At 37.4% G+C, this 21,647-nt stretch overlaps 1 protein-coding gene across 1 annotated transcript in view; it reads right to left on the minus strand.

The window, feature by feature from the left end:
- Ppp3r1 (protein phosphatase 3 regulatory subunit B, alpha) overlaps positions 1 to 21,647 on the minus strand; it is a 43,800-nt gene that overhangs the window by 4,453 nt on the left and 17,700 nt on the right. Inside the window, exons 2-5 of the mRNA XM_048352639.1 lie at positions 17,551 to 17,590; positions 3,647 to 3,823; positions 2,065 to 2,124; positions 1,279 to 1,463 (exon numbers count right to left, since the gene is read on the minus strand). Coding sequence (XP_048208596.1) covers positions 1,279 to 1,463; positions 2,065 to 2,124; positions 3,647 to 3,823; positions 17,551 to 17,590 — 462 coding nt within the window. The remainder of the gene's footprint in view (positions 1 to 1,278; positions 1,464 to 2,064; positions 2,125 to 3,646; positions 3,824 to 17,550; positions 17,591 to 21,647) is intronic.

A 21,647-nucleotide genomic window follows, 5' to 3' on the forward strand; every position in this document is an offset into this window, starting at 1 on the left:
ATGAAAACACAGCTTATTTACACTTAATTCCCAAACATACACTCCCCAACATCTCTGCCCCATTATTTCCCTGACTAGAGATTTTCCCTTTATTCTCATCAACCCGTTTCTTGTGAGGTTATAGGAGAGGTGCATAGCTGAGGAGCAACGGGGAGTCCTAATGCTGCAATGGCTTCTCAAGAGACTTTAAACAGCTCTCTTGCTTTAGCTTCACTGTCACCTCCAGCTTGTGCCCTTCATTCTTCCAGAGAATTCATGCCATCAATTTCTAAGCCTTTGGGGACTTCTGAATTACAAACTAGTCTTTTCTTAGGTTTCCAGGCTGATAGCTTGTAATCCTTTCTCCCTGTCCACTGGATTGACCATTCAATGGTGCAAATCACAAATTCAGTCACACTGTATTTTCTGATACTCATTTTGCCCATGTAGGTTCATAACCCTTTAAGTCATTTTATTCAAACTTTAAGAAGTAAAATAAATGCATGTTCTAGCTATAATCTTTAAAAAAATTTTAAGTAGGTGTATAGTATGTAAACTTTAATTAAAAAAAAAAGAAAAAGGCCAGGCATCATTGGTTCATGCCTGTAATCCAAACTACTCAGGAGGCTGAGATCTAAGTACTGTGGTTCAAAGTCAGCCTGGACAGGAAAGTCTGTGAAACTCTTATCTCTAATAAGCCAACAGAAAACCAGAAGTGCCACTGTGGCTCAAAGTGGTAGAGCACTTGAGAGAAAAAGCTCAAAGACAGTACTCAGCTGGCCCTGAGCTCACGCCCCATGCCTGACAAAAATAGAAATAAAAAATCTTTTCTTATCCCTTCCATTGCTGTAGCTTAAGTAGTCACAATAAAAAGAACATGGTAAAGCCAAAGTTGTGGGCTTCATCAATGTTTAGAAAAGTGGGCTGTATTTGCTTTTGTATTCATGGTTTTAGGGACCAAACTTAGGGCCTTGTACCTGTTAAGAAAGGACTCTTATCATTATCAATTAAGCCCTATTTAGGTTTTTTTGGTTTTTTTTTTGGCCAGTCCTGGACCTTGGACTCAGGGCCTGAGCACTGTCCCTGGCTTCTTTTTTGCTCAAGGCTAGCACTCTGCCACTGAACCACAGCACCACTTCCAGCCATTTTCTATATATGTGTTGCTGGGGAATTGAACCCAGGGCTTCATGTGAGGCAAGCAACTCTTGCCACTAGACCATATTCCCAGCCCCCTATTAAGGTTCTTAAGCCATGTTTTAATAAACATGATTAATGGAAGACCAGTTCTTCTGTACTTACAGCACAGAATTCTTCAAAGGATATTCTTCCATCTCCATCCTTATCTGCATTTATTATGGTTTTGTCTACAATCTGTTGTAACTGTGTATCTTTCAGATTGTTCCCCACCATCATCTTCAACACCTGGAAGAGCTCCCCATTGGAAATATAGCCATCTTTATCCATGTCATAGATACGGAAAGCAACTGAAAACAGAGGAAGGAAAACAATTATATAAAGCAACCACATATGAATCTTTTAATGAAAAAGAAAACAATAAATTGTCAAACATCTAAAACTATGACTATGAGGACACCTCTTTCTAATATGTGGAAGTTACCCACAGGTTCAGCTTAACATAGTTTATTAAGAGTATAAGCTATGGACTCAAGACTGACCAAGCCAAAGAGTATACAAGAGTATACCTAGACATAAGTTATTTAACCTAATATAGAGCTCTATAACATTATGTAGAACTGGGGGGGGGGGGGGGGAGTTCCAACCTCTCAGGTAACTTTAGAACAATTCTTCCCACTTTCATAAAAAAAAAAGAAAAAATTCATGGTTAAGTCATATAGCTAGTTTGTATGGCTGTTTTCAGAAGGAAATTCTTAATCTCCCTCTATACAACTAACAATACATTATTCAAATACTGTAGTTGCAAATATCCTGAAGGATTCTCACTACAACATAATGAGAATCCCAATACAACTGGAATAAATCTTTTAGAATATTTCAAGAGAAGTCAACAATGCAGTATGGAACGGTAGTAATTTAAGAATAGTGTCAATGAAGAAAAATACTTACACCTCAACTTCTGCTCCTTATCTCCTTTCACACTGAACTGAGACACTCCCTCAATGAATTCTAAATAAGAGTTGAAAATGTTTATAAGAACTTTCCAATTATAACACAGAAAAGCAACATTTATCACCTTACATACCCCCCAAAAGTTATTTCCTATGCAAAACAAAATATCTTGGTTGAAAAATAAAAATGACTAAATTAAAATCACCTATATTTTCACACACCTGGAATTTCAGCACACAGGAGGCTTAGGCAGAAGGATAATAAATTTGAGGACCTAGCAAGACCTTGTCTTAACAAAAACACTCGCATGTAATCCTAGCTACTCAGCAGGCTGAGATCTGAGGATCTAAGTGAACCCAGACAGGAAAGTCTATGAGAGTCTTATCTCCAACTAACCACCAGAAAACCAGAAGTAGTGCTGTGGCTCAAAGTGGCCGAGTGGTATAGCCTTGAGCAGAAAAACTCAGGAATAGTGCCCAAGACATGAGTTTAAGCCCCACAACCAAAACAACAAGAAAAATAAATAACTAGAAATAAAAATATATCTTTAAATTTTTTGAAAACAAAGTAAGAATTACAAACTTCCCAAAACAAGATTTTTCCCTCATTTCAACTTCAAATTCTGAATTAATCAGCTGAATATTTGCTAAGCACTGCAAACCATAACACTCAAAAAAACATTCTTGAATTATTTTTTTTTCTTTAGACTGTAATAAAAGGCTTTAAAACTAAAAAAGAACTATATCCAGGTACTGGTGGCTCATGCTTGTAATCACAGCTGTTCCAGATGATCATAGATTCATGCCATCCCAGGCAGAAATGTCAGAAATAACCAGCCAAAAACCTGGCTGTAAGGTCATGTTAAGTGGCAGAACGAAAACAAGTTCAAATCTCTTAAGTTCCGATCCTGTACTGGCAATATTTTTTTTATATCAAAATTGAAATGTTTTGCTAAAAAGAAAATGAACTTGGGTTTCTGTTCCCAAATTCACAATCAAGTAAATACACAGAAGTTTAATGCAAAATAATTATCTTTTTTCACTGTTTAGGAAGCACTAAATTATCTACTTTAGATTCCTTCACTTACAAATCAGTCTTCCAAACTAAAAAAACAAAAATCTAAGTATAAAATCAAATATAAATTTTCCTATTAGTAAAAGCACATTCAATGTCATTATGCAATCTAGCTCAAGTAATCTTGTTTTCTGATAATACTCACATCCTACTTCTATGGATAATATATCCTTGCTACTACAGGTCTTAGTCTTAAAAAAGAAAAACAAAGGTTTAAAATGCAGTTTCTAATACTGTAAGTTGTTCTCAAGAGAACAAATTAGAAATACTGAATTTCCCTTTTGGGAGTAAACTCTTCTAAATGATACCTTAATCATTTATGGACCAAATAGTAAAAAGATCTTAGTTCATTTAAATATACATGCCATAGGTTTTGAGGTTTTTAACATAATCTTCTAAGATCATCAAAATATAAAGACTTTTCATAAAATCTTTTAAGTTTTATTTTGTAGAGACTACACATAGGTTTATCTGTGAATTTAAAAAAATCTTTTAAAAACATTACCTTTAAAGTCTACTTCTCCATTCCCATCTGTGTCAAATATATCTATTACTCGCTGTACTAGAGGATTCTGTTGTAATTCAGGAAGAGACATGAATTCTTCCACACTCAAAGAGCCAGAATTGTCCAAATCAAGCTTCTTAAATCGCTTTCCTAGCCTTTTAATTTCATCAGCATCAACTAAAAGGAAACAAAATAGGGTAGCAAGATTTTTAAAAGATGGTCATTTATGGTCATTAAAAGAAAAAATCCAGCAGTTAATTACCCAATAGTTTAGTTTGTACATTGCTTAAAAGAATTACATATATTGCAAAGCGAATTACTTTAAATACAAAAAGCATAGTATCTTTATTTGGTTACCTTTCAGTTTCTTTGCTCCTGCCATAACACAGAACCAATTGTATGCCAGATGCCCAGATATCAAGGATTGAAGATGCTAAGCTGATCATGGAGGTCACAAGAGATATCCAAGGTATGACAATGCTAAGCTGATCATAAATACCTTGTACCAAACAGGCTAAATCAGCTTTGCTCTGTACCCAAGCAAGCCACCTTCATTTTCACTTCTGTAAATTTTAATTTATATCTGGTAACTCACAGTTCAAAATTCCAAAGTTTCCTTCCTATCTCACCCCATGATATCTAATTCCCTTCCTGGGAGCAATGTGAGCAGGTTCCTGAATATACTTCCAACCTCAGATCAGTTCCTACTACTCCTTCCAAGTCTGAGCACTCAAACACAGCTTTTACTTCTCAACCTAACAAAATTCACTGTTCAACACTTTAAAAAGAAGGGGCTAGTATTACTTTTTTTTTTTGCCAGTCCTGGGGCTTGAACTCAGGGCCAGAGCACTGTCCCTGGCTTCGTTCTGCTTCGTTCTGCCAACTTGAGCCACAGCGCCACTTCTGGCCCTTTCTGTATATGTGGTGCTAAGGAATTGAACCCAGGGCTTCATGTATACACGAGGCAAGCACTCTTGCCACTAGGCCATATTCCCAGCCTCAGTATTACTTTGTACTTCCACATGCCATTACTACAAAAAGTTTTAAGTCATTTTCTTCTGAGTTACATCATGTCCATAAAGCATGCAACTAACTCAATTTTGATGGTAGCACTAAATTCTTAAAATATATACCAAAAATAAAACTGCCAATTTTTAAAAAGAAATGAACAAGGCAAATGCAACACTGCCAATAATTATATCTATGTAACATGGTCCACAGTATTAAAGAGAGGACAAGCTATTTTGACAGCCAAATACTTGGCATCCTCAATTGTAAAAACTAAAAAATTAAAGTATTGAACACTTCATGTAATTTACTGAGTACTTGTATTTAAAAAGAAATAAAAATAGTAACAGAGTACACTGCAGAACAGTAACTATTCACCCAAGCCCAGGCTGGACAGGGAACTGACTAGCTAGTCAAAGGTCAAAATTCAAATTTCCCTGCTAAACGTGTATAATTTTCAAATTATCACGTCACCACTATCTGTACGTTATGAAGGTCAGGGGCAAGTTTTCTCCAACTGAAAACAAAGTCTAAAGTGGTGCTGTGGCTCAAGTATTAGAGTACTAGCCATGAGCTGAGGAGCTCAGGGTCAGCATCCAGGCCCAGAGTTCATGCCCCTACAACCAACAAAATAAATTAAATAAATTTAATTTAAAAAAAAACGAAAAGGCTAGGAATGTGGCTTGGCGGCAGAGTGCTTGCCCAGCATGCATGAAGTCCTGGGTTCAATTATTCAGCACCACAAAAATAGAAAAGGCTGGAAGTGGCTCTGTAGCTCAAGTGGTAGAGTGCTAGCTTTGAGCAAAAAGAAGCCAGGGACAGTGTTCAGGCCCTGAGTTCAAGCCCCAGGATTGGTAAAACAACAACAAAACACAAATGGGAACTTTGGGATCTTCAAGGCTTCTTGGTGTGGTGTGAACTAAGGCTACAGATGAAGTTGCAAAGACTTTCTTACCAACACCTCTAATGACTATTAACAAGGATGGCTGTACACCTGCTCATCATTCATGTTTACAAAATTACTTTCTACTAGGCTGGGGATATGGCCTAGTGGCAAGAGTGCCTGCCTCATATACATGAGGCCCTGGGTTCGATTCCCCAGCACCACATATACAGAAAATGGCCAGAAGTAGTGCTGTGGCTCAAGTGGCAGAGTGCTAGCCTTGAGCAAAAAGAAGCCAGGGACAGTGCTCAGGCCCTGAGTTCAAGCCCCAGGACTGGCAAAAAAAAAAAAATTACTTTCTACTAAAGTAAACGGCTTCAAGACCCTATACTTCAAAATAAGGGTTTAAACTTGTAAGTATGGTATTTAATACAAACACCAATTAATCTGTATTTATGTCTTTAAGATCATTAATACTCTTCTACAAAGTTGCAGAAAACAAGTAGTGTATACTACACACATCACAGCCAGACATGTGACTGCAGCACAAGAGATTTTCAGGAGCTGGGAATGTGGCTTAGAGGTAGAATGCTTTGCTTGCCTAGCATGCATGAAGTCCTGGGTTGGATTCCTCAGTACTACCTAAATGGAAAAAGCACGAAGAAGCACTGTGGCTCAAGTGGTAGAGAGCTAGCCTTGAGCATATTGAGGCTCAAGGACAGAGTCCATGGCCTGAGTTCAAGGCCCAAGACTGGAAAAAAAAAAAGGGGGGGGGGGCTCAAGAGCACGTATTTAATTAATGATGCCTATTTCAAATACCAACATACAAACTCTTGTTTTGTTTGTTTGATTGATTGATTGACTGATTGGCCAGTCCTGGGGCTTGAACTCAGGGCCTGAGCACTGTCCCTGACTTTTCTTTGCTCAAGGCTAGCACTCTGCCACTTAAACCACAGCACCACTTCTGGCCTTTTTCTATATACATGGTGCTGAGGAATCGAGCCCAGGGCTTCATGTATACAAGGCAAGCACTCTGGCCACTAGGCCATATTCCCAGCCTCTCTTATTTTAAATAATCAATCAAAACTCAAATACATACTTCCTGATCACATCAGCTGCAAAAACATCTTACAATTCCATTAAAGAGTATTCATTGCCAATGGCTGATACCTGTAATCCTAGCTACTCAGAAGGATCACAGTTTAAGGCAGCCTTGACAGACAAATCCATGAGACTCTCATCTCCAATTAACCACCAAAAAGCTGAAATCAGAGCAATGACTCAAGTGGTAAGAGTGCTAAGCCTGGAGCAAGAAAGCTAAGTGACAGTGTCCAAGCCCGGAGTTCAAGCCCCACTATCAGCATAAAACAAAAAGAAATACCTTATTCATCAAAATAACGTCAATATTCACAGTAAAACACTAAACACAGTTAACAATTGAGAATGCTTTTTCCACATTCACACTTTTCTGAAAAGCTACCTTTTTTCAATGCTTAACTGAGTATTACAAGTCTTATTTTAGAACTGAGACTAGAAAAAGTGATGGCAAAATAATAAAAGTAGAAAAGGAAAAAGTGGGCAAATCAGGACTTCTCCATAGTACATCGTTATGATGAGGGAAAGGGAAAATGTGGCACCATTAGTATTTGTAAAAGCTGTTTGTTTTATACTATGTGTTAACACAAGCACATGAACAGCTTAGAAAACTATTAAGAAATAAATGCAGGCATCTTGAAGGATTGTTTTAGTTACCTGAAAAGCCTCACTAAAAAAGAAAGCAGTCTGCAATTTTGAATCCTTACCTTGCATAAAAAAGAAAATTCTGGAGGGGCTGGAAGAGTATGTGGTTCATTGATAGAGCACACTTCTTAGTAAGTGCAAGACTCTAGGCTAATCCCCAGTGCACGTGTGTGTACACATATGCACAAACACAACAACTTTTATAGGGGAGACTATAGAATGAATGATAAAACCAAATAAATCATTTGGTTTATCCACCCTTCTTTAAACTGTCAACATTAACTTGTTTAAAAGGCACAAATTCAAATTGTTAGGTCTTATAACTAACAGGATAAAAAGCCTAAAACAAAAGCCAGGCACCAGTGGCTCATGCCTGTAATCCTAGCTACTCAGGTGGCTGAGATCTGAGGATCAAGGTTCAAAGCCAGCCTGGGCATGAAAGTCCATGAGACTCTTATCTCCAATTAACCACGAGAAAATCAAAATTGGAGTTATGGCTCAAAGTGGCAGAGCACTAGAGTCTTGATCAAAAAGAGCTCAAGACAGTGTCCACAAAAGACAATGCCATAAATGACACCCCCCCCCCCAGATAAAGCTTAAAACAAGTTATATGACACTTAGCCTCAATTCAAATATCTATATTATTCTTCCTCCACTTCCTTTTCCTAACCTATACCAATCCTGGTACAATGCTCCTAAGATAAAAGTTTTAGACTTCTATTTCCTTATAAGCCTCTGCTGGAAACTACTTCCTCAAACACTCCATTTATGGGACTCCTAATGATTTTTCTCTAAAGATAGAGAAGGAGCTGGGCACCAGTGGTTCACATCTGTAATCCTAGCTATTAAGGAGGCTAAGATCTGAGCACTAAGGTTCAACTTCAGCCTAGGCAGGAAAGTCCACGAAACTCTATAGATTAAGGACCAAAAATAGCAGAAAGTGGAACTGTGGCTCAAATGTAGTAAAACACTAGCTGTGAGCAAAAAAGCTCAGGGACAGCTAGCACCCAGGCCCTGAGTTCAAGCCCCAGAACTATCATGTATAGAGGGGAGGGGAGGGGAGGGAAAAAGTAAAGGGCAAGTGTTACTAGCTATACATTTCATAGTTGTGTATATCATTAAGTTTCTGGCCAAAATCCTAAAATTAACTTTTTTCTTTTGTCAGTCCTGGGGATTGAACTCAGGGTCTGGGCACTGTCCCTGACCTTCTTTTTCTCGAGGCTAGCACTCTACCACTTGAGCCACACAGCCACTTCTGGTTTTGTCTGTTTATGGGGTACTGAGGAATAAAACCCAGGGCTCCATGCATGCACTCTACCACTAAGCCACATTCCCAACCTTAAGTAATATTTTAAATCTACTTTCTTTTAAGTATCTTCTTACGAAATATTATAAAGTAGTTAATTCTTATTTCAGATGGGTACCCAAAACTTGCAAAGTGAAAGCAATAACAATTTAACAACAAATGAGTTCTTAAAGAGACCTTTCGAGCTGGGCATGATATGTATGCCTGTAATCCCAGCACTCAAGAGGTGAAGCAGGATTGTCCCTTAAGTAGGACTGGAGAAAAACTCATAATCTTTCCCATCTCCACTATTCCCATGCAAATACAGCTTACTCGGAACTTTTTGTATCCCACATTTTTTATTAGCATCAATTAGTTGTATGGGAGTGGGGGTTCACTTTGACATATTCATATATGCATAGTTTACCTTTATCAGATAACATGAGACTTCTTTAAGCTAGTAAAATGTTTCAGAGAGCCATATCGCTACTATGCACTCATTAATTTCCTCCATCTTTCCTTCCTTCCAGATAGGACTATAATGATGAATAACACATAGACAACTTTCCTACTTACTATCCAGTTGAGACTAGTTGAGAAAGTAGAGGAAGTACCTAAATATCTAGAGTATTGAAGAAACCGCCTTTTAAAGCCAAGACCTAAGAATGATAACTTTCAAAGACACACACAGTAAAAACAGTCCTTTTAGGTATTGAACAGAGTGACTTTTGTCACTACTATCTTCAGAGGACCCGTTTACTCAAGCATTTCCATCTGCCAGCAATGGATCAGATGTGTTGTAGGACTTCTGAAACATCAGCATTCCTATAAAGCAGGTAAACATTGCTAAAGCAGATCAAATTAACCTTGTTATTAGCACCATTAAATATTTTCATTACATTCAAGGAAGATCTGTACCTGGTACCAGTTATGTATTAAAGAAGAAATTCTAATTATTGATGCCACTTTCTATCAGGCTATTTTCCTACTGCTTAGGGTACTATTCTTGTAAGAGATGGGCAAGGAAAACAAGCCTCCACTTCTTGACTCATCTTGTGACTCAGATACTTTTCTTCACATTTTGCCAAGTTGAAGCACATCTCATTTTCTTACACTCCTTTGGGAGGGGACTACCTTTTTGAATAGTTCAAAATGCTTATACATTAAATTTAAAATACATTAGAAATAATCTTATAAGTCTTATAGACTGTTAGTCATTTTATGTCCTATCTAAGACAGTAAAAATTCAAGAGCTTCTAGCTTGAGCTTGTAAAATATATAAAGTTACTAATAAGAAAGTGACATATTGCTTACACAGAACACCTTAAATTAAACTCTTACTTAGATCAATGTATTTTCAGGGATAAGTGGGAAATTCAGAAATCTTACTGATTTTAATTCCATAAAATAATTAAGAATTTGCTTTTAGAGAACTCATGTAGTTACAATGAACTCTAATATTTTAAACTGCACGTTAATACTAAAGCACTATGATACCAACAGAGACAGAGCATACATATTCATCTATCTTCCTGATAAGTATAAATTACTTATTTTCCTTTCCAGTATTTATTTCTCTCATTCAGGGAAAAAGAAAAAGAATTTGGAGTAGGAGTAGTTCAGGCATTAGGGCCTATCTAGCAAGTGCAAAAATCCGAGTTCAAAGCCCAGTACTGATGAAAACATTAAAAATAAAAGATAACTTAATTTTTCTCCATAATTGTAGCAGAGAAGAGATCAGAGACCCAAGTCTCTGGCTCCCAATAAAAAGGAAAAGATGCACAGAAAGGCAGAAAAATAAACTTGTCTCAAATTTTAGCTAATTTCCAATAACTGTGTGGTAGTAAACAACACGACTACCACTCCTTCAGGAAGAATCTTTCAACTGTCACTCATAGGTAATTTACTACTTTAACAGTTTCATGATTTAACAACAAAAACAAAATAAAGCAAGCCTTTTAAGTTTGCTAACAATATTTTCAAATATTCCACCATGTTTTTACTAACACACATAGTGTATTTTTTAACCTGATTTTCCCTGAATCTCTTCTAATTTCTGACAGTTCTTAATTCTCTCTCTGTCTTTTTACAACCTTGAGACTTCTGATCCAGCATTTTGAAAACATTCTTCAGCTTAACCTTGATGTTTTCTCATAATCTGAATGAATTTAGATATTTGGGGTAAAGATAGTATAGAAATGATGTTATGTCTACAGTATGGCATACCAAACATGAAAGACACCAGTGCATCTTATTACTAGTGATGTTGACTTTGATCACCTAGTAAAAGTGCTGTCTGCCATATTTTCCTTACTTTTTATTTTGTAATTAATAAGTACCCTGGGGGAGGGGGTATTTTGAGGCAGTGCAAGTATTTCTTCTCCAGTTCTGACCTAATTTTCACATCGTCACTGGGTTTCGTCTCCACCATTTCAACACTCTAATATTTGCCTAAGAGTCATTTTCTTTCTCTTGCTTTCCTTCTACACTAAGTGCAACAACAATAAAACTAGTCCTTTCTCCATTTATTTCTGTACCTCAGTGTGGATTAATGGTTACCTACTTTAGTCTATGGGAAAGTTCAATACTATCATTATTCACATTTTGTCACACTGTTTTAAGTTTGGTCTGTAGGTATTACTTCAAGATGGCTCCTGTATGGACTTACAGCAATCCCTTTTGGTTTTGTTGAGCACTTTTTTAATTTCTGACACAACAGATCATTCTATACACTTTCTCATTATCTACTTATACATATATATATTTCTAAAAGGATTCCTCAATCTCTTTCATGACAAGAAACATAATATTATAATACAACTATTAACAAATATTACTCCCATATAAGATCTTAGAATACCTTAAGTATTTTGAATAAAGCCATTAGATAGGCAAAAAAATTACCTATGGAGAAGTACATATAAAATAACTCTATAAGGACCATCACAGGGGCTGGGAATATGGCCTAGTGGTAGAGTGCCTGCCTTGGATATATGAAGCCCTGGGTTCAATTCCTCAGCACCAAATATATAGAAAAAGCCAGAGGTGGCGCTGTGCCAAGTGATAGAGTGCTAGCCTTGAGGAAAAAAAAAAAAAAGAAGAAGCCAGGGACAGTGCTCAGGCCCTGTGTTCAAGCCTCAGGACTGGGGGGGGGGGGGGGGGGGGAGGAAAGGACCATCACAAGAAAAGTGTTATCAACAGAAGTTATTGAGAATTGTTCTGACATAAACATTAAAACCTAGAAGTTTAAGTCTTTTGTACAATTAATCTCCTACAAAGGCAGTATTTCTCTTAATAAAAAATACAAACCAGGGCTGGGAATATGACCTAGTGGCAAGAGTGCTTGCCTCATATACATGAAGTCCTGGGTTCAATTCTCCAGCACCACATATATAGAAAATGGCCAGAAGTGGTGCTGTGGCTCAAGTGGCAGAGTGCTAGCCTTGAGCAAAAAGAAGCCAGGGACAGTGCTCAGGCCCTGAGTCCAAGGCCCAGGACTGGCAAAAAAAAAAAAAAAAGACCACCAGGGGGCGCAATAGAAAAGGCCTTCACAAATAGCTATCCAAAATCCCTCAAATTTTTAACAATTTTGTTTACAGAACAGTAGTTTAATATTTACATTTTCCACAACAGAGTTTGCCTACAAAATAACAAAACAAAGAACGCATACTACTTTATTAAAGGCTATATAATAGATATAGACACAGTTGCACACTTTTGGTCTGGATCTTTTCGTAGACATGAAAAAGGTTATCTACTTAAAATATCTACATTTCAGAAATACACCATAATTTTAGGATAAAAAAGTTAACAGATGCTTCTTGTACTTTTAATAATAATTCTTATACCTCAAAAGTTATTAAGCAGGCTGGGCGCCAGTGATTCATGCCTGTAATCCTAGCTACTCAGGAGGCTGAGATCTGAGGATTGTGGTTCCTGCCCAGACTGGGCAGGACAGTATGTGAGACTCTTATCTCCACTAAACTACAAGAAAGTTAGAAGTGGGACTGTGGCTCAAGTAAGCGAGCACTAGCTTTCAGCATAAACACTCAGGGATAGTGCCCAGGCAGAGTTCAAGCCCCAGGACTGGCAAAAAAAAAAAGGATAAAACAACAGTCAAATAAATATGAAATGCTAGATAGTTCAGTGAAAGAATTATCAAGTTATAGCTGACCACTGTTAGGTACCCTTGCAATCCTAGCACTCCTGAGGCAGAGAGACAGGAGGGTTGAGTTTGAGGCCAGCCTGAACTACATGGAAAGAGCCTGTCTTACAAAAACAAAAAGAAAAAACTATCACATTATAAACCAAATGCTAAAAATAAGTTTAAAACAACTTTAAGAACTAATATGTTTTTTAATGTGGGTTTATTCTATTGTACCTATCAGTCAATTCCCCAATTATACCTTTACATTATGTAGATAATTCTCCTGGGCTTTATATACTGTACCCCACAATCATGCTGAATTCATTTATTCTGGTAACTAGTAAGAGAATTTGATATATATGAAACCATGTCATCTGAGAATACAACTTTCCTCCTTTGCAATCTTAATATCTTCTTAAATGTATTATTTGTAGCCTAGACATATGAAAATAAAAGCATTAAAAACTAAAAAAAATACTATTCGTTTTTATTCTCCTTCAGTAGTTGTACAAAGGGGTTTCAATTCAACATGTCAGTTTGGAGAACAATACAACCTTGATCAATGTCATCCCTTCCATCATTCTCCTGATCTCTCTCAACAATACCCATTCCCTCAATTCAACTGGTTCCTTTTTCACATATGTAAATGGGCATTCATTCACCCTTCCTCTCTTTGATCTCCCTATACCCCAACAACACATTCTAGGTTCCTCGTTTTCATTTTGTTAAATTGTAAGTTAACTGTGCAAAGGAGTTACACCACTGGAACCCTTCCCTGCATATATCATACTTCGGCTAATATGTTTGTGTATATGTGCATATGACCCTGTATATGTTTTCTAGTTCTCTGCTAAATTATCTATAAAGTAATATCCTGTACTTTGTCACTTTTCCAAGTTATCATGCCAACTGAAACCTACAACTGGGGCTGGGAATATAGCCTAGTGGCAAGAGTGCTTGCCTCGTATACATGAAGCCCTAGGTTCGATTCCCCAGAACCACATATATAGAAAACGGCCAGAAGTGGCACTGTGGCTCAAGTGGCAGAGGGCTAGCCTTGAGCCAAAAAAAAACAAAAAAAAAAAACCCTACAACCTCATCTTGGAGCAAATTTCCCCAACAGTAAATACATTTTCTAGTCCAGACTACTGACAGAAACTAGTCCAAACAGAAACAAAGAAAGTTGCAATGTCTTAGAATAACTTCCATGAGTTCAATCCCCAAAAAGAAAAATTAAAAAACATGAAAGCCTACTAAGAAAAACAAAAGAGAGTATCCAATCAATCCAATTTTGCTTAACATTATCCATTAGGAAAGTGTAACAAACTTGGTAAGATTTACTACAGGATAGCCCAACACAATGGCATGTGTTACACAGTCAAAGCTACTCAGAAGTTTGAGCTGAGTGACAAAATAAGGCCCTCTTCAAAATATTAAACTTAAAAAAATAGTACAAGAAAGGTTTATTAAACTATGGTTAAAAATATGACAGAGGCCAGGAGTATAGCTCAATGGTACTATACAGAAAGGGGGAGGAAGAGGAAAGGGAGAGAGATACACACACATAGGAAAAGCAACACTGTTGGCACACACACACACACACTGAAGAAAAGCAATAGTACTGCCTCTCTCTTACAAGGTTAGTATAGGGATTAAAAAAAGGGCACCAGAGGCTCACACCTACAATCCTAGCTACTCAAGAGTCTGAGTATAGAGATTCAAAGCCAGCCTAAACAGACAAATCCCAAGACTCTTATCTTCAACTAACCAGCAGAGAACCAAAAGTAGAGGCAAAGCTCAAGTAGTAGTATACCAGCAGTGAGAAAAAAAATCCAAGTGAGAACATGAGGCAAACACACAAGGAGAGCAAAGGTATGCAAAGGGTTTATGTAAAACACTGCTAGAAACATGGTGCCACCCACATTACGTGTTCATCCTTTTGAATGACAAAGATGGTAAGATAACTGTATTAGGTTTTCCTCTAGGTTGTCTATATAGTCCAAATCTGACCCCTTACTGGCTTATGTCTAATAATTACTCTGTATCTGTTTTATGACAAGTATTAAGCTTCCAAGTTCCAAGCTTCCTAGTTTTCTCCCTCCCTCCCTCTCCCCCCATATTCTTTTTGTTTGTGCTAGTACTGGGCTTTGGTGCTAACCCAGAGCTCTTTTTGCTCCAGGCTAGAGTTCTACCACTTGAATCAGGGCTCTACTTCCAGTTTTTTTGAGTTTTTTTTGGTTTGGTTTTGTTTTTAATGTTCTCTTGGACTTCCCTGCCTGGCTTCAAGCCACAATCCTCAAATCTCACACTCCTGGGTAGCTAGGATTACAGGAATGTGACACTTGGCTTCCAATTCTTTCTTTTTTAGGAGCAGTTCACAAAGCCACACTACAAAACTGTACTATCAAAAGAAATATTGTCTATCCTAAAATTATAAAGCTGAATAGTAAGGGTGAAAGCATCTGCCTTGAAAATATTCCACCCTCATAAAATGCCAAATCACAATGAGAATCCTACAAGCAGAAACAGGAAAACAGGTAAAAAATAAACTCTATCTCACTTTTACCTTCCAAATCTCATGATTATAATATGTGACAGATATAAAGTGACATTAAGAACTCTGGCTGCAAAACAATATGAGATTTTTGCCTATTTTAAAGTTTCTAAATACCAGAGAGTGGTCTCAATGACATTGGCCACTCTTGGTAATATAAAATTCTAATTTTCACACCAACAGACATACTACTACTGCAGGAGACAAAAGGCAACTAAAGTAACCAAGGGAATTAAGCTACTCAAATAGAATTAAATTAGTATTTAAAGATGTAGGGAGAAGCAGGTGGGAAAGTAGTGGGGCAAACAGGACTGAATTTAAAAAACCATAATGTAGAAGAACAGTATGACAAAGGGATTAAGAATCACCCTATCTTTTATTTCTATATATTGAGCTCTAAGACTATATGGAAGAATAATATTGTTCTACTTATCAAATAGTCCTTTTCTTTTTAGATTTTACTTCTACCCCCAAAACTAAAAGTAACAACATTAAAAGACATTATAATGCCGGATAAGGGTGGCTCACACCTGTAATCCTAGCTACTCAGGAGACTAAGATCTGAGGATCATAGTTTGAAGCCAGCCCAGGCAGGAAAGTCCATGAGACTCCTATCTCTAACTAACCACCAGAAAAACGAAAGTGGAGCTGTGGCTCACGTGTGCTAGACTAGAGCGAAAACGCTCAGAAACAGTGCCCGGGCCCTGAGTTCAAGCCCCAAGACCAATGAACAAAAGGAAGGAGGGAGGGGGAGGGGGAGGGGGAGGGGGAGGGGGAGGGGGAGGGGGAGGGGAAGGGGAAGGGGAAGGGGAAGGGGAAGGGGAAGGGGAAGGGGAAGGGGAAGGGGAAGGGGATGTTTGAATGAAAAACTAGAGAGGAACAATCCTACATATCTAAATGGATGTCAAATGTCGGTGATAAAGCACCCTATCAATAGGCTACTATCAATAGTATAGGTAACCAGAGCACTAACCTCTTTCTTTGTTAACTCTTATTGCAATATTACCATAATTAATCCTTAATATCCAGTTTATACACTATTAAACTCCCAACAATTGTACTCATTTTGGGAGAATCACTACTACTACTCCCCTTAGGATTTAAAAAACTAGCAAAAACCTGCTGATTACATTTATAAAGTGATTCCATTTGTACAAAAGCTAAAGATAAAACACTTAATAGTTGTTATATGTTTCATCTATTTCTCTTTCTTGAATATACGAAAAGCTATACTTTCCATCTCTATGTCTATAGGTAGGATTTTTTCTAGCCCATAAAATCTGAGCGTAAGTCACTTCTAAACCAAGACCAATAAAATGGCTGGCAGGTCTTTACACTTCTCTTTCCCCTACTGGCTTAGGAAATATTGCTAAAGTTGTTAGAATTACAAAACAAGAAGCCTGGATCCTTGAGTTACCAAACAGAAATAAAGCTACTACAAATCCACATTGTAATTCTGTTAACCTGAAAATCTACAAGATTAAACCACTGAGATTTGGAGGTTTATCTGTAACTACATCATAGTGCAAACATTAATGCTGTCTATTTAAAAATTACTGGCTTGGCACCAGTAGCTCAAGCCTAAATAATCCTAGCTACTCAGAAGGCTGAGATCTGAGGGCTCAGCCTGGGACAACAAAGTCCATGAAAACACTAGTCTCCAATGAGCCAGCCAGGGACAGCAAAGTCCATGAGACACTTGTCTTCAATGAACCACCAAGTTGCTGGAAATGGAACTGTGGCTCAAGTGGTAAAGTGCTAGCTAGCCTTGAGCAAAAAACTCAAGGACAGCACTCAGACCCTGAATTCAAGCCCCTTGGACAAGCACCCAAAAATTTAAAAAAAGTTTAATTAATTTAATCTTAGTTTTTAATTTATTAAAGTTTTAGTTTAAGTTATTAACTCAGATTGTTTATCAAATTCATTATTCATGGGGGCTGGGGATATAGCCTAGTGGCAAGAGTGCCTGCCTCGGATACGCGAGGCCCTAGGTTCGATTCCCCAGCACCACATATACAGAAAACGGCCAGAAGCGGCGCTGTGGCTCAAGTGGCAGAGTGCTAGCCTTGAGCGGGAAGAAGCCAGGGACAGTGCTCAGGCCCTGAGTCCAAGGCCCAGGACTGGCAAAAAAAAAAAAAAAAAAAAATTCATTATTCATTTTAAATAGTTAAGGGTTTAACTATGCTATATAGATAAGTAAACATATAACAGATGTATGTTTATAATACATTCATACATATTCATTAGAAGTAAAAGAAACTCCTAAAATCAAGAATATTCAACTTACAGTGTGAGCACATTTCCAAAGGATAACTTGCCTCATTTCCCTGCAAGGAAAAAAAAAAAACAATTGGTCACTAGACTGGCTCAAATTTCTTCAAAATATTAAGCAAATATTTTATATAACAAAACACAGTGAAATGAACCACAAACCAGAAGTGTTTAACCTTATAAATTGCACTTACATTTTTTCAATGGGTAAAAACACACTGTACAACATGGGAAAGAGAGCTTTTGACTCAAACTGCATTAACATGTGGATCTACTACTTAGAACTTAAGCAAACATATTTCAAATCATTTTAATAGTCTAAACATGCTATATATCAAATCCTCACTTACTGAGTATCAATGTTCTAACTTATTGTGTGAGCTCATTTTTGAAGAATAGCTTAAAGCCTCCTGCCATCTCTATTTATCTCAGGTTTCCTGAGACTGCAAAATAAACTGTTAAAAAGAAAAGACTTGTTACCATTTATACCTACACTGAAAATGAATTTTCTGCATGCTATGTATTAAAGGGAACACAAGTATAATGTAAGTCACTTTATAACTATTTTCATAAAAAGTCATATCTCAAGCCAGGTACCAGTGGCTCACATCCTAATCCATAATCCTAGCTACTCCGGAGGCTGAGATATGAGGAACCCCGTCAGTTCAAAGCTAACTGGGCAGGAAAAGTTCATTAAACTTATCTCCAATAAACTACCAAAAAACAGAGCTGGAAGCAGAGATGTAACTCAAGTGGTAGAAGACTAGCCTTGAGCAAAAAAGCTCAGGCAAAACATATAACACACCTACACTCCATCCAACTGTTTCCTATACTAAGATATTATATGAAATATTTGAGAAAAAATGTTTTTAGGAAAACTACAAATCAGGACCAATGTATGTATTTCATAGTTTTTAAGAACTGAGGGCAGGGAGATTAAAAGAAAAGCCTGGTAAAGGGTTACACCATTTGACTAACAGTAGAACCAACTGATTTTAGCAGTCCTAAATTTCAGTGAAAATTCCAAGTATAACAGGGAATCATAAACATCTCTAACATCTCTATGGTCCATGGATCTTAAAGTATATTTAATCTTCAAAGTTTAGTGGTAAATTGAGTACCAAGTATTCTACATTGCATTTGCTAATCAGAACCCTGCCTAACTAATAAGGATCAACATTGAAGTATTTGTTTATATGTATATATTGTCTTAGAAGTTAATGAAGATAATCTGAAGGAGGAAACTTTTGGTTTGTTTTTTTTTTTGCCAGTCCTGGGCCTTGGACTCAGGGACTGAGCACTGTCCCTGGCTTCTCTTTGCTCAAGGCTAGCACTCTGCCACTTGAGTCACAGCGCCACTTCTAGCCTTTTTCTGTATATGTGGTGCTGGGGAACCAAACCCAGGGCTTCAAGTATACAAGGCAAGTGCTCTTGCCACTAGGCCATATCCCCAGACCCTGAAGGAGGAAAGTTTGGTTTAGTATGGCTGGTTTTCTTTTTGAGCATTTCAAACAATATGCAGGGTAAGGTGGTGCATGCCTATCATCTCAGCTACTCAGAAGGCTAAGATGGGGAAAAAAACAAAACAGCAAGAAAAAGGTTTGCAACAGCCCATCTCTCAGCAAAAAAAAAAAAAAAAAAGCTATCAATCCAGGTATAGTTGGAAGTCCGAGTAGGATAATCACAACCCAGGCCAGCCTGAGCAAAAAGCAAGGCCCTATTCTCAAAAATTACCCGAGCAAAAATGAACTGAGGGCTCCTCTCAAATGGTAGAGTACCTGCCAAACAAGGAAAAGCCCTGAGTTCAAACCCCAGTGTAGCCATGAAGAAAAAAAATAATTCGATAGGCTAAAACTAAAAGGACAGAAAAGATAGACTATACAAACACTAATAAAAAAGAAAGATATCGTGATTATATTGAACAATGAAAAATTCGTAACAAGGAATACTACCAGAAATAAAGACTGTTGTTACATAATGTTTAAAAGATGAAGTTCAAAAAATATACAAATCCTACAAATTCCTGCAGAAAAGCAGAAACGGTAAAATCTAGTACATCTGAGCTCTCTTTTTGAGGCCAGAATTGTTTTAATACCAAAATCAGACAATATTACAAAAGAGAAAACTACATTTTAATAACTTTTCATGACCATGCATGTAAAAACCTTTAATAATATTTCAGCAAATGAATCCAGGAGAATTTCAAAACTACATAAATGTCATAAGCAACTGATACTTACTACAGCAATGCAGGGTTAAAGGTTTAACATCCAAAACTAAGGTGATTCACAACAATCACAAACTAAAAAAGCAGTCATCTCAGAACATGCAATAAAAGCATTAGGCTAATTCCAACAGTACTTCATGACAGAATACTCATCAAACCTCAGTCTTTAAAAGGGTATCTATAATTCTTCAAATAAACATGTCTATTCCATATGTACTATGGTAAAAGATTGAAGTCTTTTCTCTTTAAATCAGAAACAAGGATACCTGTACCAGTACAATAACACAAGAAAAAAGAAATAAACTGAATGAAAAAGTAAGATAAAAACTGCCTTTATCTGCACATTGATATAATTACATGTGTTCATAAATTCTAAGCAAACTACAAAAAATGCTCTCAGAATAAAAGAGTTAAGAAAGATGGCAGGATAAAACATCAATATACAAAAGTCAGATGTACTCTCACATCCACAAAATGGAATTTAAAAAAACACTTCCTGGGATGGGGATATAGCCTAGTGGCAAGAGTGCCTGCCTCGGATACACGAGGCCCTAGGTTCGATTCCCCAGCACCACATATACAGAAAACGGCCAGAAGCGGCGCTGTGGCTCAAGTGGCAGAGTGCTAGCCTTGAGCGGGAAGAAGTCAGGGACAGTGCTCAGGCCCTGAGTCCAAGGCCCAGGACTGGCAAAAAAAAAAAAAAAAAACACTTCCTCTTATAAAATCATCAAAAATACAAAATATTCAGAAGTAAAGTCAAACTGTGTGTGGAATGGACATAACTCAGAAATACTACACATGATCTTTAAAAAGACAGAGAGAGAGAGAGAGAGAGAGACACACACACACACACACACACACTACTGGGACTGGTGGCTCATGCCTATATATCCTAGTTACTCAGGAGGCTGAGATCTATCTTAGGATCACAGTTCAAAGCCAGCCCAAGCATGAAAGCCCATGAGATTCATCTCCAATTAACTACTAAAAAAACAATGTGGAGCCACGGCTCAGGTGGTACAGTGCTAGCCTCCCAAGCCCCAGTTCAAGTCCCAGGACTCCCATGAAAAAGAAAAAGATGTTGTGCTTAAAGATAAGACATAGTAAAATGGCAATTCTTCCCACCTGAATGAACAAAGTACTATCCCAATTAAAACCCCATCAGAAACCAGGTGCTAGTGCCTCTTGTCTGTAATCCTAGGTACTCAGGAGGCTGTGATATGAGGATCACAGTTCAAAGCCAACCTGAGTGGGAAAATCTCTCAAAGTCTTTATCTCCAATTAACCAACAAAAAACCAGAAGTGGAGGTATGGCTCAAGTGGTAGAGCACCAGCCAAGAAAGAAAGAAAGAAAGAAAAAGACAGAAAAGAAAGGAAGGAAAGATAGAAAGAGAAGGAAGGAAGGAAGGAAGGAAGGAAGGAAGGAAGGAAGGAAGGAAGGAAGGAAGGAAGGAAGGAAGGAAGGAAGGAAGGAAGGAAGGAAGGAAGGGAGGAGGGGCTGGCCTGAGTTCACTCCTCAGTACTCTGCCCCCCCCCAAAAAAAAACCCAGCCCAATATTTTACAGGAATCTAAAAATTTACATGAAAATACAAAGTACATATGCTGTCAAGCATAGAATAATGATGGACTCAAAAAGTATCTGACTTAAAATTATAAAGCTCTCATCGTCATCGATACGGAATAGACAAAAACTAAAGAAACAGAATAAAGTAAACACATAAGATTTTCAAGAAAGGTGTCCAAGATACTCACTGAGGAAACATTTTTGCAATGAATGGTGCAATAAGGGGATTATCAGTATGTGGAAAAGAAAAAAAACAGTGAAAAGAAATAGCCATTTCACAAACAAATGATAAAGAAATCACAAATGAGCATGTGAAAACAT

This window comes from Perognathus longimembris, chromosome 8 (genome assembly GCF_023159225.1).
Source record: "Perognathus longimembris pacificus isolate PPM17 chromosome 8, ASM2315922v1, whole genome shotgun sequence".
In the NCBI taxonomy this organism is placed as follows: domain Eukaryota; kingdom Metazoa; phylum Chordata; class Mammalia; order Rodentia; family Heteromyidae; genus Perognathus; species Perognathus longimembris.